Raw genomic sequence first — 15,104 nt, forward strand, 5'->3', positions numbered from 1 at the left:
CTGCCTTATCTCTATCCTCACATGGTGGAAGGGACAAGGGAGCTCTCTCAAGCCTCTTTTACAAGTGCACTCATCTGGCTCATGAAGGCCCCACCCTCATGATCTGAAGAAGTCTCAATGCCCCACCTCCTAATACCATCACCTTGAGGGTTAGGATTTCAACATATAAACTTTGGGTGAATACAAATACTCAGTCCAGAGCAAGGTACATGGAAACTGTCCAACGGCTTTAAGGTCACCAGGTAGCCCAAAGTGAACCAATTTCCGAATATGCAATTTTCTTTAGTACTTTTTCTAAAAATCATTTGTCTGAGAACTCACCTCCAGTTTTCCTTTCCTACCTCCCTTGCTCAATATCTCAAAGGGAAAGCATACCTTTCAAACATCAAGAATCTTACTACGGTGCTTTGGCTCAAGGTATAAAAACCCTTGGGGCTAAACATAGAAAGAATTTAAAATATTGGTGTTCACGAATCTTCTTTAACTCAATGCCCTGAAACCTACCCCTTTCTTATCCATCTTACTAAGAGACGCAGCTCCAATAAATTTTTTTTTGAGAGAGAGTCTCACTCTGTCGGCTGGAGTGCAGTGGTGTGATCTTGGCTCACTGCAACCTCCGCCTCCCGGGTTCAAGAGATTCTCCTGCCTCAGCCTCCTGAGTAGCTAGCATTACAGGTTCACTCCACCATGCCTGGCTATTTTTTTTTTTGTATTTTAGTAGAGATAGGGTTTCACCATGTTGGCCAGGCTGGTCTTGAATTCCTGGCCTCAAGTGATCTCCCGGCATTGGCCTCCCAAAGTGCTGGGATTATAGATGTGAGCCACCACGCCCAGCCCCAGTAAAATTTTATATTTAATAATAATTACAATGTGTTCACATTGTTTTACTCTATTGTGTATGCTTAATAATCACAGAAGCTTTTTAATCCATGAAGCCTTATGGTCACAAGGAAATAAAAAGAATTAACTTTCTACTATGGGCTGTGCATGGTGGCTCAAGCCTGTAATTCCAGCACTTTGAGAAGCCAAGGCAGGAGAATTGCCTTGACTTCCTGGGCTCAGGAGTTTGAGACCAACCTGGGGAACATAGGGAGGCCCTGTCTCTATTAAAAATTTAAAAATTAGTAGGGCATGGTGGCATGTGCCTGTAGTCCCAGCTACTTGGGACTGAAGTGGGAGGATCGTGTGAGCCTGGGAATTTGAGGCTGCAGTGAGCTGTGATTGCACCATTGTATGCCAGCCTAGGTGACAGAGTGAGACCCGGTTTAAAAAAAAAATTCTGTTTATGAGCATATTTTTGTTGCAGAGAAATTCGATATGGTGATCAATAGACTTTAAGTATAGAAGTATGATGGTTGACCAGGTGTGGTGGCTTATGTCTATAATCCCAGGGTTTTGTGGGGTTGAGGCAGGAGGACTGCTTGAAGCCAGGAATTTGAGACCAGCCTGGACAACATGGTGAGACCCTGTCTCTACAAAAAAAAAAAAAAAAAGAAAAAAAATTAGCCAGGCATGGTGGCTCAGGCATATACTCTTAACTACTTGGGAGTCTGAGATGGGAGAATCGTTTGAGCTCAGGAGTTTAAGGCTGCAGTGCACTTAAGACTGTGCCACTGCACTTCAGCCTGGGTGACAGAGTAAGACTATTAAAAAAAAGAAAAAAAGAAAAAAGGGATAAAATTTCTGTGGGGAAAATATATAGATAATCGATTTGAAGAAGAAAAAAAGGAACAATGTCAATTTTTTGAAGATTCAAGATGTTTACAGTTTGTTTTGCTTTGTGCATTTGATGATGGATGTCAGATTGAATACTTTTAAGAGTGATATAACAGCTTTATTTTAAAATGTCGATATTTCTAGTATGTTAGAAATAAAATTTTTGCAACTATTTAAGCATAATGAAAAAATTTAGATGTTGGGCCGGGGGTGGTGGCTTACGCCTGTAATTCCAGCACTTTGGGAGGCTGAGGTAGGTGACTCGTTCAAGGTCAGGAGTTCAAGGCCAGCCTGACCAACATGGTGAACCCAATCTCTACTAAAAATAAATAAATAAATAAGCGGGCGTGGTGACATGTGCCTGTAATCCCAGCTACTGGGGAGGCTGAGGCAGGAGAATTGCTTGAACCTGGGAGGTGGAGGTTGCAGTGAGTGGAGATCGTGCCACCACACTCTAGCCTGGGTGACAGAGCGAGACTCTATCTCAACAAAACAAAAACAAAAACAAAACAAAAAAGATGTTAACTTAAAAATGAAGGAGTACATAGCTCCCCAAAATTCTTTTAGGGGTTATGTGAACAAAAATTTAAAGACTCTCAGTCACATAGGGTTAGCCGTGAGGGTCAGGGAGAAATTGTGCAAAGCAATTAAGATAGTGCTTGATGAATGCAAGTATTATCTGAGGAACTGAGTTTTTTTTTGTTGTTGTTTTGTTTTGTTTTTTTGAGATGGAGTCTTGCTCTGTCACCCAGGCTGGAGTGCAGTGGCCCAATCTTGGCTCACTGCAACCTCTGCATTCTGGGTTCAAGCGATTCTCCTGCCTCAGACTCCTGACTAGCTGAGATTACAGGCGCACATCACCACACCTGGCTAATATTTTATTTTTAATAGAGATGGGGTTTTGCCATGTTGGCCAGGCTGGTCTTGAATTCCTGACCTCAGGTGATCTGCCTGCCTTGACCTCCCAAAGTGCTGGGTTTACAAGTGTGAGTCACCATGCCCTGTGCGAGTTCTAATTTTAACCCCGTTTCTTCTTCAGTATTTGTTCTAGGGAATTTGTGATTTCTGTGCTTTAGTTTCATTGTCTAGATAAAGGATAACACAGATGACTTTAAAACACCTTGAGTATAGGAACTCAGATGAGTATGATTGAATCTAACAACAATAATGTCAATAGCAGTTGGGCGTGGTGGTTCACACCTATAATCCCAGCACTTTGGTGGGGGCTGCAGTGGGTGGATCCCTCTAGCCTAGGCCAACATAGCGAAACCGCGTCTCTACAAAAAAATACAAAAATTAGCCAGGTGTGGTGGCATGTGCCTGTAGTTCCAGCTACTCAGGAGGAGGCTGAGGTGGAAGGATCACCTGAGCCCAGGAAGGTCAAGGCTGCAGGGAGCCGTGATTGAGCTATTCATTGCACTTCAGCCTGGGCAACAGGGTGAGACTCTTTCTCAAACAAAAAAATACATAAATAAATAAAATTTTAAAAACTGTCAATGGCAATTTTTATAGTGATGAAAATGTATGTATAGGCTCTATAAATAAAAGTATATAGCAGGTGTTCAAAAAATGCTTGTTAAATGAGTGAATGAATGCTAAAAGGAAACTTACTAGTGTGAAAGACAATATACCCATTGAATGGGCACCTTCCCTTAGTACCTGCATTTTTCAACCCATGGTGCATTTAAAGCTCATTTTGGACATTTTCCCATAAATTAACCTTAAAGATAAAAAGAGTAAGAAACAAAACTTTTCCCTGAGATGTGGTTACTTATTTTTTTTTCAGAAGGCTTTTTCTCATTGGACTCTTTGCCATTCTGCTATATAGTGTAGTGGTCAAGTTGGGCTGAAGTTCAAGTGCCACCACTTAACTAGTTGTTTGTCCTTGGGCAAGTCACTTAAACTCTCTTTGACCCAGCTTCTCCATCTTTAAATGGGTATAATAATACAACCAACCTCATAGGGTTGTTTTGAAGATTAGTGAGGTGGGTAGGTTGTGTGGTGGGTAGAACAATGCTTCCTCCTTCACAGATGTTCATGTTCTGATCCCTGAAACCTGTGGCTACGTTATCTTATGTGGCAAAATGAAATTTGCAGACGTGATTAAGTTAAGGATGATGTGATGGGGGAGATTATCCTGTGGACCCAGTGTAATCATAAGGGTCCTTAAGGGGAGGCATGAGAGTCACAGTGATGCAGCATGAGAAAGACTTGACTGGCCAGTGCTAGCTTTAAAGAAGGAGGAAGGGAGCTATGAGCCAAAGGATGTGAGCAGCTTGAGCCGGAAAAGGTAAGGAAACAGATTCTACACCTAGAGTATCTGGAAATGAACACAACCCTTCTAACATCTTGATTTGATCCGAGTGAGGCCCATTTCTGATTTCTGCCTTTTGGAGCTGTAGATTATAACTTTATGCTGATTTAGGCCACCAAGTTTGTGGTAATTTGTCACAGCAGCACCAGGACCCTAATTCAGGTGGGTTAGCCACTATTAATCTATTTACAACCCCCTTCCGTTCTGGCTTTCCTCACAGGGCAATCTAATCGAAACACTTCTACAGAATTAAAGGGATCTCTTTGCCCACGCACAAACTATTTTTTAGTTTTTCGAGCCTCTACCTAACCTTAGTCTCAAGACAGTTGCCTTCAAGGTAAGCTGCAAGACAATTTATAACATCCTCTTCTTAGACTTTCCACTTACACATGGAAAATCATATGCATTAATCATTGGCGTCTGCCACAAAAGCCATGCTCTGAGGTTCTATTCAGGAAAATATTAACTCTGAATTATGGCCTTACTTTCTTTGGCAGGGGGCACTGAGCTTCACAGATACCCTAGGGTAGGAGTCAACCCTTCAGGTCGAAGGCCCACGGGAATTAGAGCGCTTGGAGCAGGAGACCTGGGAAAAGAAAGAGGAAAAGAAGTTGGTAGGTCCGAAGGAGGCTGGAAAGAGGGGAAGGCAAAGGAATACACAACCCAGCCGAATCATGGGAAGTGAGAGATGGCTTCCTGCAATCTAGTCTTGCGGGTTCTTGCTCTAGTTTCGGAAACTTCCCCCGCAGAGTCCAGCACCGCGCACCTGCCCCTTGGGGCCGGTCCCTGCTCAGGAGCCTGCGGCAGGCTGGGAATGCCGTACTGGGAGACCAGCCGCCCAGCCGGGGTGGTGCGGAGACTGCAGGGAGGAGTCTCGGGGAGTGCAAACGGAAAGACTACATCTCCCAGGCCGCCACGCTTTCCAGCTGGAGTCCTAGGGCGCTGACTGCTCCCCAGTTTCCGTAGGGAAGCGCTGGGCCACCGCGGCTATTGTGCGTCGCGCTCTCGCCCTCCTCTTCCCGCTGCGGTGTCTATGGAGCTAGGCTACGTTTCATTGCTGCCCCGGCTTAACCCTTCCGGCGCCTAACAGGACGGCCGGCCGGCTCCCTTGCACCAGGAAGAAGTCTTAGCAGCCCGCGGGCCCTGGTCACGAAACCCTAAGGTACAAGGAAAACAGTTGAAGAAGGAGCCAGAGCTCTCCGGTTTGGTCCTCGGGCTTCACTGGGGCGGGGCGCAGGCGTTGGCTTTAAGAAAGGGGAGGGGACAGTGCAATCCGGGTTGCCCGCGGAGTTCGGCGAAGGAAGTCTTCCGCTCGCTCGGGAGCGAGGAGCCTGTAGATAGGCTGCTCCCAGCTCCAGCTCTAACCTCGTCCACACCCTGGGCGGGCCCAAGTGTCACGTTTGCAATTGCTCAGGAAGGATCTGGCCCGTCTCCGGAGGCAAGTCGGGCTGCGGTTTTTGCTGCCTATCTGGGGAGGCAATGCTGCCTATCTAGGGGGCATGCTGCTTGCTAGGCAACACCCTGCCGGGATCCGACTGCGGTAGTTAGCTCTCCCTGGCCCTGAAGCCGTTGCCAGGGCGCCAGTTCTCCGTCCGGACCAGCCAGCGCTCCCCGGGAGTCTCATTGAAACAGGTACCTGTCCTCCAAAGGGACAGAGGCCGTGAGTTTTCTTAAGCGGGTCGCACGCTCAGTCCGTCCCCTCTACTTCCTCTACTGTGCCATTGATGTCCTCAGTCTTTGTGTCTTCCCCGTTTCCCCCTACTCCCGGCCATCAGAACCATGGGTCATCCCCCGCTGGAGTTCAGCGACTGCTACCTGGACAGCCCTGATTTCCGCGAGAGACTCAAGTGTTATGAGCAGGAACTGGAGAGGACCAACAAATTCATCAAAGACGTGATCAAAGATGGCAACGCGCTTATCAGCTCTATGAGAAGTAAGTGCAAGGCTTCGATGAGCTGTTTCTCTGAGCTGGTGTGTCTGGCCTTTAAGCCTTTCCACACCACCAAGGGAAGGGAGATTGCAGGGTGACTCCCAGCCCAGATCTCTGAGGTGAATGGGTTTCCCACACTTGGGGAGTGGAGGTAGTAGAAGTGGAAAGTGGTAGATACAACCAGAACTTTGGGCCTTTTCCTTTAGTGGTTTTGACCTTATAAGACATGATCTGTAGCTGTGCCAGGGACCCTCTTGCTCAGCAATTACCCTTACTTGGCAGATGGTTGTTCTTAAGGGACAATCTGCTGTACTGTTAGACATATTCAGCACCCCTGTCTGGGGAAAAGTGACATCCAAGCTGACCAAGGAACTGCCCCAGCACCTCCCAAACAATTGGGGATTAAGGTCAGCAGCTTGATTAATAATTTTGTCCTGGTCTCTGGTTGCTACAGATAAGTGTGGGGGGCAGTAAAAAATTCACCATGGCAAGTTATTTTTTAAGGAAAGCACCTTTGCCCCACTGAGTTATTTTCTTTATCACACTGAGCTATGGTTTAGGTCAAGGTCAGTCCAAGTTCAGGATTATTGGATGGCTTCACATGCCACTGAATTCTGCTTGAGTGTAGAACAAAGAGCTGCCTACTTACTCCCTGCTACAAGGGGCCCAGCCCCCAGGAAGTAAAATAGGGATAGGGTTGGGGGCTGCTGGGCTGAAGGAACTTCACCTAGCTTGGCTTTTCCAGTGGTCACAACTGACTCAGCTGTGGGAAGCTCTCTCCTTCCCCCATTGTGTGTGGAGGTTTTCTTTCTGCTGGTTGGCAGGTGGCTTGGAGTAAAAGAAAGAATAATAAACATCCCCAACTAGAGTGCAGGCAAGCCAACCCTTTATGCCAAAGCATATACCCAGAAGAATGGAGGGTAATGATTGGGTGGAGTGATAATTAATTTTTTCTCTTGTCTGAAAGATGATTGTGAAAAATAAAGTCAGAGTCATTGGCAAGTATGTCCTATATGGTTATAACTTTGTTTTGAGTGAATTTATCACCAAATACAGGGTCTAGGACCAGTGTGGCAACCTTCTTAGGCAGATGCAGTCAACCAAGAGCAGGGAGAAAGGAAGATTTGAAAGTGGTAGTACGAGGACGGGCGAGGTGGCTCATGCCTGTAATCCCAGTACTTTGGGAGGCCAACGTGGGTGGATCACCTGAGATGAGGAGTTCGAGACCAGCCTGGCTAACACAGTGAAACCCTGCCTCTACTAAAAATACACACACACACACACACACACACACACACACATAGCTGCGCATAGGTGGCGGGCACCTGTAATTCCAGCTACTTAGGAGGCTGAGGCAGGAGAATCACTTGAACCCAGGAGGTGGAGGTTACAGTGAGTTAAGATCGTGCCATTGCACTACAGCCTGGGTGACAAGAGTGAAACTCCATCTCAAAGAAGAGCAAAGAAAGTGGTAGTACATTGGTAACTGCTGCCAGCTGGTATTTCTTGCGCAGCCCTTCTGATTTGCCCTGTGGAGTCTGTGCTTTTCCTGCACATGCCCTCTGCCCACTTTTGGTCAGAATATGTTCACCGTTGAAGTTCCTGCAGGTCATTTGATTGTGTTTGATCTTTTAATGGTTTGTCTTATTGTGGCCTGACCAAGAGTAAACTCCTGGTAGTATCTGAAATGCTGATCCTTAAAAAGTTAAGGATATGCAGGTTGTGCCACATAAATAGAAAGGTGAGAGTTCACAGAAAGGAAAAGGAGGAATGTTTCAGCTTTGTTGTGTTTTGTTTACATATTACAGTAAACTGCTTGGTGCTGTATCCACAGTAAAACGAATCTCATCATAAGCGCTAGGAACGGAATGGCTTTGTGAAGTGGATGGTAACTAAAAGTGTGCTAAAAATCACAAGCTAAGGCATATCAGAGAGATTAAGATTTGTAAGAAAAAAAGCAGTTCAATAAAACATATGGTGGAAGGGCAAAAGTTTCGTAAGCTAGGGGCAAGTAAAGGTTTTTATTCTTTCCTTTTCTTTTTTTTTTTTTTCAATTTTTGTTTTTGAGATGGAGTCTCACTGTGTTGCCCAGGCTGGAGTGCAGTGGCATGATCTCAGCTCACTGCAGCCTGAATCTCCCGGGTTCAAGCGATCCTCCCACCTCATGCTCCCCAGTAGCTAGGACTACAGGCATGTGCGACTCCGCCCAGCTAATTTTTGTAATTTTTGGTAGAAACAGGGTTTCACCATGTTAGCCAGGCTGGTCTTGAACTCCTGACCTCAGGTAATCCACCCACCTTGACCTCCCAAAGTGCTGGGATTGCACAGATGAGCCACCACACTCGGCCTCTTTCCTTCTTTTCTAAGACTCAAAGTGATAAGAGTCAACAATTAAGCAGATCCAAAATTTTGCATATAAGCAAAAGATCCAAGAGATATTCTAGATCAGGGGCTCCTTGAAATTTGTGGTAGTTTTCTGTTTCTGAGTATACACAGAAAGCCAAAAATAGGACAGGCAGAAAATAAAACCCAGCAGCTAACCCATTCTCCATTTCTTTCCATTCAGTTGCATGGATTCTAAAAGTCTGATTAGCTAGAGGCAAAGGTAGGATGTTTTCTACTGTCTTGACCACAGTGATGTTTATACTCCCACTCTCCTTCCTCACACTGTGCCAGTGGAGTGACTTTCTGAAAGTAGGTAGGGTGGAAGCAAAACAAAGTTATGCTCTTGCTCTATGTTAAGGATAAAGGAACACTGGAATCGGAGTTAGAAGACCAGGATTATGTTCTTGGCTTCACCATCTTGGGATCTAACACAAATCACTTTTTTTTTTTTTTCTGACACAGAGTCTTGCTTTGTCACCAAGTCTGGAGTGCAGTGGCATGATCTTGGTTCGCTGCAGCCATCGCCCCTTGGGTTCAAGTGATCCTCGTGTCTTAGCCTCCTGAGTAGCTGAGACTACAGGCACACACCACCAGGCCTGGCTAGTTTTTGTATTTTTAGTAGAGATGGGTTTCACCATGTTGGCCAGGCTGGTATCAAACTCATGGCTTCAGGTGATCCACCCACCTTGGCCTCCCAAAGTGCCGGGATTACAAGCATGAGCCACCGCACTTGGTCCCACAAATCACTTTTCATTTTTCTTGTTTTAGAGACAGGGTCTTGCTTTGTTGCCCAGGCTGGAGAACAGTGGCACAATCATAGTTCACTGTCACCTCTAATTCCTGGGCTCAAGTGATCCTCCTACCTCAGTCTCCCCAGTAGCTGGACTACAAGTACATGCCACCATGACTGGCTAATTTTCAATATTTTTTTAGAGACTGGGTCTCACCGTCTTGCCTAGGCTGATCTGGAATTCCTGGGCTTAAGCAAGCCTCCCACCACGGCCTCTCAAAGTGTTGGGATTACAGGCATGAGCCACCACACCCAGCCAAATCACTTGTTTTTGGAGACAGAGTCTTGCTCTCTTGCCCAAGCTGGGGTGGAGTGGCATGATCTCAGCTCACTGCAACCTCTGCCTCCCAGATTTAAGCAATTCTCGTGCCTCAGCCTCCTGAGTAGCTGGGATTACAGGCACCTACCACCACACCCGGCTAAATTTTGCATTTTTTTAGTAGAGACAGGGTTTTGTCTTGTTGCCCAGGCTGGTCTTGAACTCCTGAGCTCAGGCAATCCACCCCTCTCGGCCTCCCAAAGTGCGAGAATTACAGGCATGAGCCACTGTGCCTGGCCCCAAATCACTTTTACTTCATCTGTAAAATCGGGGTAATTATACCTACCTCCCAAGATTGTTGTGAGGCTCAAAGGAATTAATGGATTATGAAAATGATCTGTAAATGGAAATGGCTAAAGAAAGTTGTTGATAATACATCTTTAGATTCTTAATATATCTGTTGGTGAATGTGTCATTTTCTGTAGGTTTCTGAAGGGAAATGCATAAGCAGAAGTAGTTGGAACCCCTCTCGCTTCAATGTGATCTCTTTATAATTGTTGAAGTACAAGGTGATTATAACTTAAACTAATGGAAAATAAAAATACCATCCCTCTGAAAGGTGACTATATTGCCAACTTTTCTGTTTGTCCTTTATTTTTATGTTGGCAGCTTCAGTCCCCAATGTTGTTTGAATATTTGCTAAGCACTGAGGCTAGGCGTTATTCAGAACAAGTGATATGGTCCCTGCTTATATCTCAAGGCAACATGACACATCTAATAGGTGTTATATATAGTTAGCGAGTACATACTATTCATTCAATACATACCTGGACACATACCGTGTTCAAGCCATTGTTCTTGGGGCTGTCAGGCATGCAGAGTGAGTCACAGATGGATACTGCTTTCAAGAGGTTCTTAGGCTGGTGGGAGAGACAAGACACAGATAGAAATGAGTATCATATAAGGTAGTAGATACAGATAAGAGCCATAAAAGTGGGAACAGGTGGACCTGATGATGTATGACATGAGAGGGAAAGCTGATTTCCCAGTGGGAGCACAAGGGAGAAGCCAAGGAGGAAGCACCATCAGAGTTGGGTAGAATCAATAACACTATCACTTGTTTAGCTGTTCCCATGTGCCAGGCATTACATCTTGTAACAAATTTTTGAGATAAGAATTATTATTTCCATTTTTTAGATGAGGAAGTTGAAGTTCAGATGAGTTAAGTAACTTTCTCAACTAGTAAGGGCAAGAGCCTCAATTAGAACCTAGACCTGACTCTAAAGGCCCTGCTTATCCTACTGCATGACACTATTCAGAATAGGGCATTTCATGTAGCAGGAGTGACACAGAATATAAAGGGGACAGCAAATAATTTGAGTTAGCTGGGATATAGGCAACAGAAAGGGAGGTTTGGGCTCCTGAGGAGCTGGATTACAGGTGCACGCCACCATGCCCAGCTAATATTTGTATTTTTAGTAGAGACAGGGTTTCACCATGTTGGCCAGGCTGGTCTCAAACTCCTGGCCTCAAGTGATCCACCAGCCTTAGCCTCCCAAAATGATGGGATTACAGGCGTGAGCCACCACGCCCAGCCTACATTCTTATTTTTTTAAAAAAATTGTGCTAACCATATACACCATGGAATACTATGCAGCCATAAAAAAGGATGAGTTTGCGTCCTTTGTAGGGACATGGATGCAGCTGGAAACCATCATTCTTAGCAAACTATCACAAAAAGAGAAAACCAAACACCGCATGTTCTCACTCATAGGTGGGAACTGAACAATGAGCTCACTTGGACTCGGGAAGGGGAACATCACACAATGGGGCCTATCATGGGGAGGGGGGAGGGGGGAGGGATTGCATTGGGGAGTTATACCTGATATAAATGATGAATTGATGGGTGCTGACGAGTTGATGGGTGCAGCACACCAACATGGCACATGTATACATATGTAACAAACCTGTACGTTATGCACATGTACCCTATAACTTAAAGTATAATAATAAAAAAAAAATTGTGCTAACTAAATAAAACATTTTCATAGGCCAGATTCAATCAGGCTGCAAACCCTGAGCTAGATGATGTAGCTCTACAGGTCTGACTCTTGGACTCTGATGGGCTAGGAAAATGGAGGATGACAGTCTTCAGATAGGGGCTTTCCTGGGGAAGCAACAATGGATACTCTGCAAATGAGCAGAGGCAGAATATGGTATAATGGGACAAAACCTTGGACACGGCATCTAGATACCTGAATAAGGTGCTGGTTCTGTTACTAATGGGATCTGTGACCTTGATAAGCGATTTCACTGGGGCCCCAGGGTCTGTGACTTTACAAAGATGGGGCTGGGGCAGGAGGTTTATAAACCCGCTTGAGCTCTAACATTCTATGACTTACTATTTTTTGCATGGCATATTGTAGTTTCACTATTTGAGAAAAGAATGACTAACCCAATTACAGGACCTTATTTTACGCTTACATAAAATTTCACATTATTTTAGTGTAAATGACTGTATTTAATTTAACAAAAAATTAAAACACTTTTTTTTTTTTTTGAGACAGAGTTCACTGTATTGCCCAGGCTGGAGTGCAGTGGTGCCATCTCAGGTCACTGCAACCTCTGTCTCCAGGATTCAAGTGATTCTAATGCCTCAGCCTCTCAAGTAGCTGGGACTACAGGTGCATGCCACCATGCCCAGCTAAGTTATGTATTTTTTTATTTATTTTTTAGTAGAGATGGGGTTTCACCATACTGTCCAGGCTGGTCTCGAACTCTTGACCTCAAGTGATCTGCCTGCCTCAGTCTCGCAAAGTGCTGTGATTACAGGCATGAGCCACTGTGCCTGGCCTAAAAGAGAATTTCTAAATACCCTTTTCCAAACCAAGGATAATGTGCTTTTTAAGTATGTTTTTGTTTTAAGAGTCAGAGTCTTACTCTGTCACCCAGGGTGACATACTTTTAAGTACAGTGGCACCATCATGGCTCACTGCAACTTCGAACTCCTGGGCTCAAAGGGTCCTCTGGACTCAGCCTCCCGAGTAGCTGGGACTACAAGCACACACTACCAATCTTAGCTAATTAATTTTGTGATCAACGAGTTTTTTTTTTTTTTTTTTTGGAGAGATAGAGTCCCACCATGTTGCTCAGGCTGGTCTTGAACTCCTGGGCTGAAATGATTTTTCCGCCTCAGTCTCCCAAAGTGTTGGCATTATAGGCATGAGCCATCGTGCCTAGCCTACGTGTATGTTTATATATATATATATATAAAACAGATGTCAGAAAAAAATTATATCACTAAACCCACATATATACATGCACAACCACACATACATAGGCTTTCTTGGATTAATGAAAACTTATGCTTTTTTTTTGTTGTTGTTGTTGAGACAGAGTCTTACTCAGTCACCCAGGCTGGAGTGCAGTGGTGCCATCTCGGCTCACTGTAACCTCCACCTCCTGGGTTCAAGCAATTCTCATGCCTCAGCCTCCCAAGTAGCTGGAATTACAGGTGTGCGCTACCATGCCCGGCTAATTTTTGTATTTTTAGTAGAGACAGGGTTTCACCATGTTGGCCAGGCTGGTCTCGAACTCCTGACCTCAAGTGATCCACCCACCTTGGCCTCCCAAAGTGCTGGGATTACAGGCGTGAGACACTGCACCCAGCTGAAAACTTGTTTTAAAAGAATCCAGGGTCGGACTTGGTGGCTCAGGCCTGTAATCCCAGCACTTTTGGAAACCAAGGTGGGTGGGTTGTTTCAGTTGAGGAGTTTGAGATCAGCTCGTGTAACATGGTGAAACCTTGTCTCTACAAAAAAATATGAAAAATTAGCTGAGCGTGGTGGTGCATGCCTGTCATCCCAGCAACTCAGGGAGCTGAGGTGGGAGGATTGCTTGAGCCCTGGAGGCAGAGAGGTTACAGTGAGCAGAGATCGCTCCACTGCACTCCAGCCTGGGCTGCACAGTGAGACCCTGTCTCCCTGTCAAAAAAAAAAGAATACAGTCCAGGTGCATTGGCTCAAGCCTATCTCAAAAAAAAAGAAAAAAATCCAAAAGATGCATTCGGTACTCTAAATGTACATAAAGTTGATAAAGTAGAAATAATATAATTCTATAGTTTTCATAACTCAATTTTTTTAAAAAAAGGTGACTTTCTTACATTCTGTGCTTTTAAGGTTAGCGTTTTAGATGTTTACATTAAGGTCATCTTTTGGGGTGCCTTTGCAACTTTCACTTTGGCAACCAGGGCACCTATCCAGTGAGTGGTTGCTTTCCTGCAAGGATGGCTTGATTCCAATTCTTCCACTAGCTAGCTATATGACTTTGAACAAGTCTTTAGTTTCGTCGGTCTCAGTTTTCTCATTGTATAAAATTAGAGGCTTGGTCAATAATATTTACGTTTCCTTCTGGTTTTATTATTTTGTTTTCTGGCTACCACCATGTTAGTCAAGTAGTCAAACAATGTGAATTGATTCTGTCATAAACTTGAGGAGCCATTTCATCTTCACTCGGGGAGAATAATAGGCAAAGGGAAAATCCAAGTAGTACGTCCAGCATGAGTAGATGACTTGCTGACCTACTTGACGATCCTCTAATTGAATGCTTCTTGGTAGGTCTCAACCTGATTCCCTTCAGTTGTGTTCTGAATAGCTCTATACTGAGGAACCCCAAAGCCTTTAAACCCTTTGGGATGGGTGTAGTGCCATGGTGTGCGGGATGAGTTGGTGGTATAATATGCATTCTCACTCAGCAGGTATCTTGTTGTTATCCCAGTGATAGAATCAGTGCTTCTGAGCACATGGAATTATTTTACATCTTCTTCAGAGTAGCTCGGATCAATATAATTGGTATGTCATTTGGTACTGCTGTTAGTATTAATAGATGTGAAGCAATGTTAAATGGAATTTGACAGAGGTGATACATTGCCATATTCATTGGAGGTCCTAAGAAGACCAGATTCCAAAGTAGATGGACTGTGGTGCTGTGGGAACTAGGGTTGAAAAGTGAATCAAGCCAACCTTTCAGTGTGTCCATTTATAAGAAACTATTCTTATTTAGGGGTAGAGGATGGTGCCAGGGTGGGGTAGGGAAGATTTTAGCTCCACTTGCCTGTTAAGAAAAGTTTTCCAGTCAGGCTCTAGAGTGATGAAGGAAATTTACCTTTCAGTGTCATTTTTATAGCCTTATTTTTTAAAAGCATAGTCAAAACCTTTTGTTTAATCTGGCATCTGTTTCTCTAATCAGTTACTACAGAAATTTCCTAAAAGCCTATGAGGATCTGGAAAGTTACACACTTCCATGAGAGTACCCTGGAAATCTTGAGCTGATTTTATTTTCTAGTGGGGTGGAAGGCCCTCATGATCCTTTACCAGGCTGATATCAAGTGCTAAACCTTGGGCAACATAAAGGCAATTCAATTTAATTCAAGAAGGTTTTACTAAGCACCTACTATGTGTCAGGTACTGTCCTGGAAACTGGGGATACAGTGGTGAATAAGAATACTATAGGCTCTGCCCTTTTGGAACGTATGTTAAATATCAAATTATCCTCTTAAATAATTAATTACAATTGTGAGAAGAGTATGAAGAGGAAATTCAGTGTGTGATTTTTTATTTTTATTTTTATTTATTTATTTATTTTTAGACGGAGTCTCAGTCTGTTGCCTAGGCTGGAGTGCAGTGGCACAATCTTGGCTCACTGCAACCTC

At 44.4% G+C, this 15,104-nt stretch overlaps 1 protein-coding gene across 1 annotated transcript in view; it reads left to right on the forward strand.

Moving 5' to 3' along the window:
- Nucleotides 1-5,472: 5,472 nt before the first annotated feature.
- The window catches only part of LOC111531180 (oligophrenin-1-like), a 255,919-nt gene continuing 246,287 nt past the window's right edge, over nucleotides 5,473-15,104 (forward strand). The window contains exons 1-2 of the mRNA XM_026451950.1: nucleotides 5,473-5,662; nucleotides 5,806-5,963. Of these exons, the coding sequence (XP_026307735.1) occupies nucleotides 5,810-5,963 (154 nt within the window). The 5' untranslated portion in view covers nucleotides 5,473-5,662; nucleotides 5,806-5,809. The remainder of the gene's footprint in view (nucleotides 5,663-5,805; nucleotides 5,964-15,104) is intronic.

The sequence above is a fragment of the Piliocolobus tephrosceles genome, chromosome 12 (genome assembly GCF_002776525.5).
Source record: "Piliocolobus tephrosceles isolate RC106 chromosome 12, ASM277652v3, whole genome shotgun sequence".
Lineage (NCBI taxonomy): Eukaryota > Metazoa > Chordata > Mammalia > Primates > Cercopithecidae > Piliocolobus > Piliocolobus tephrosceles.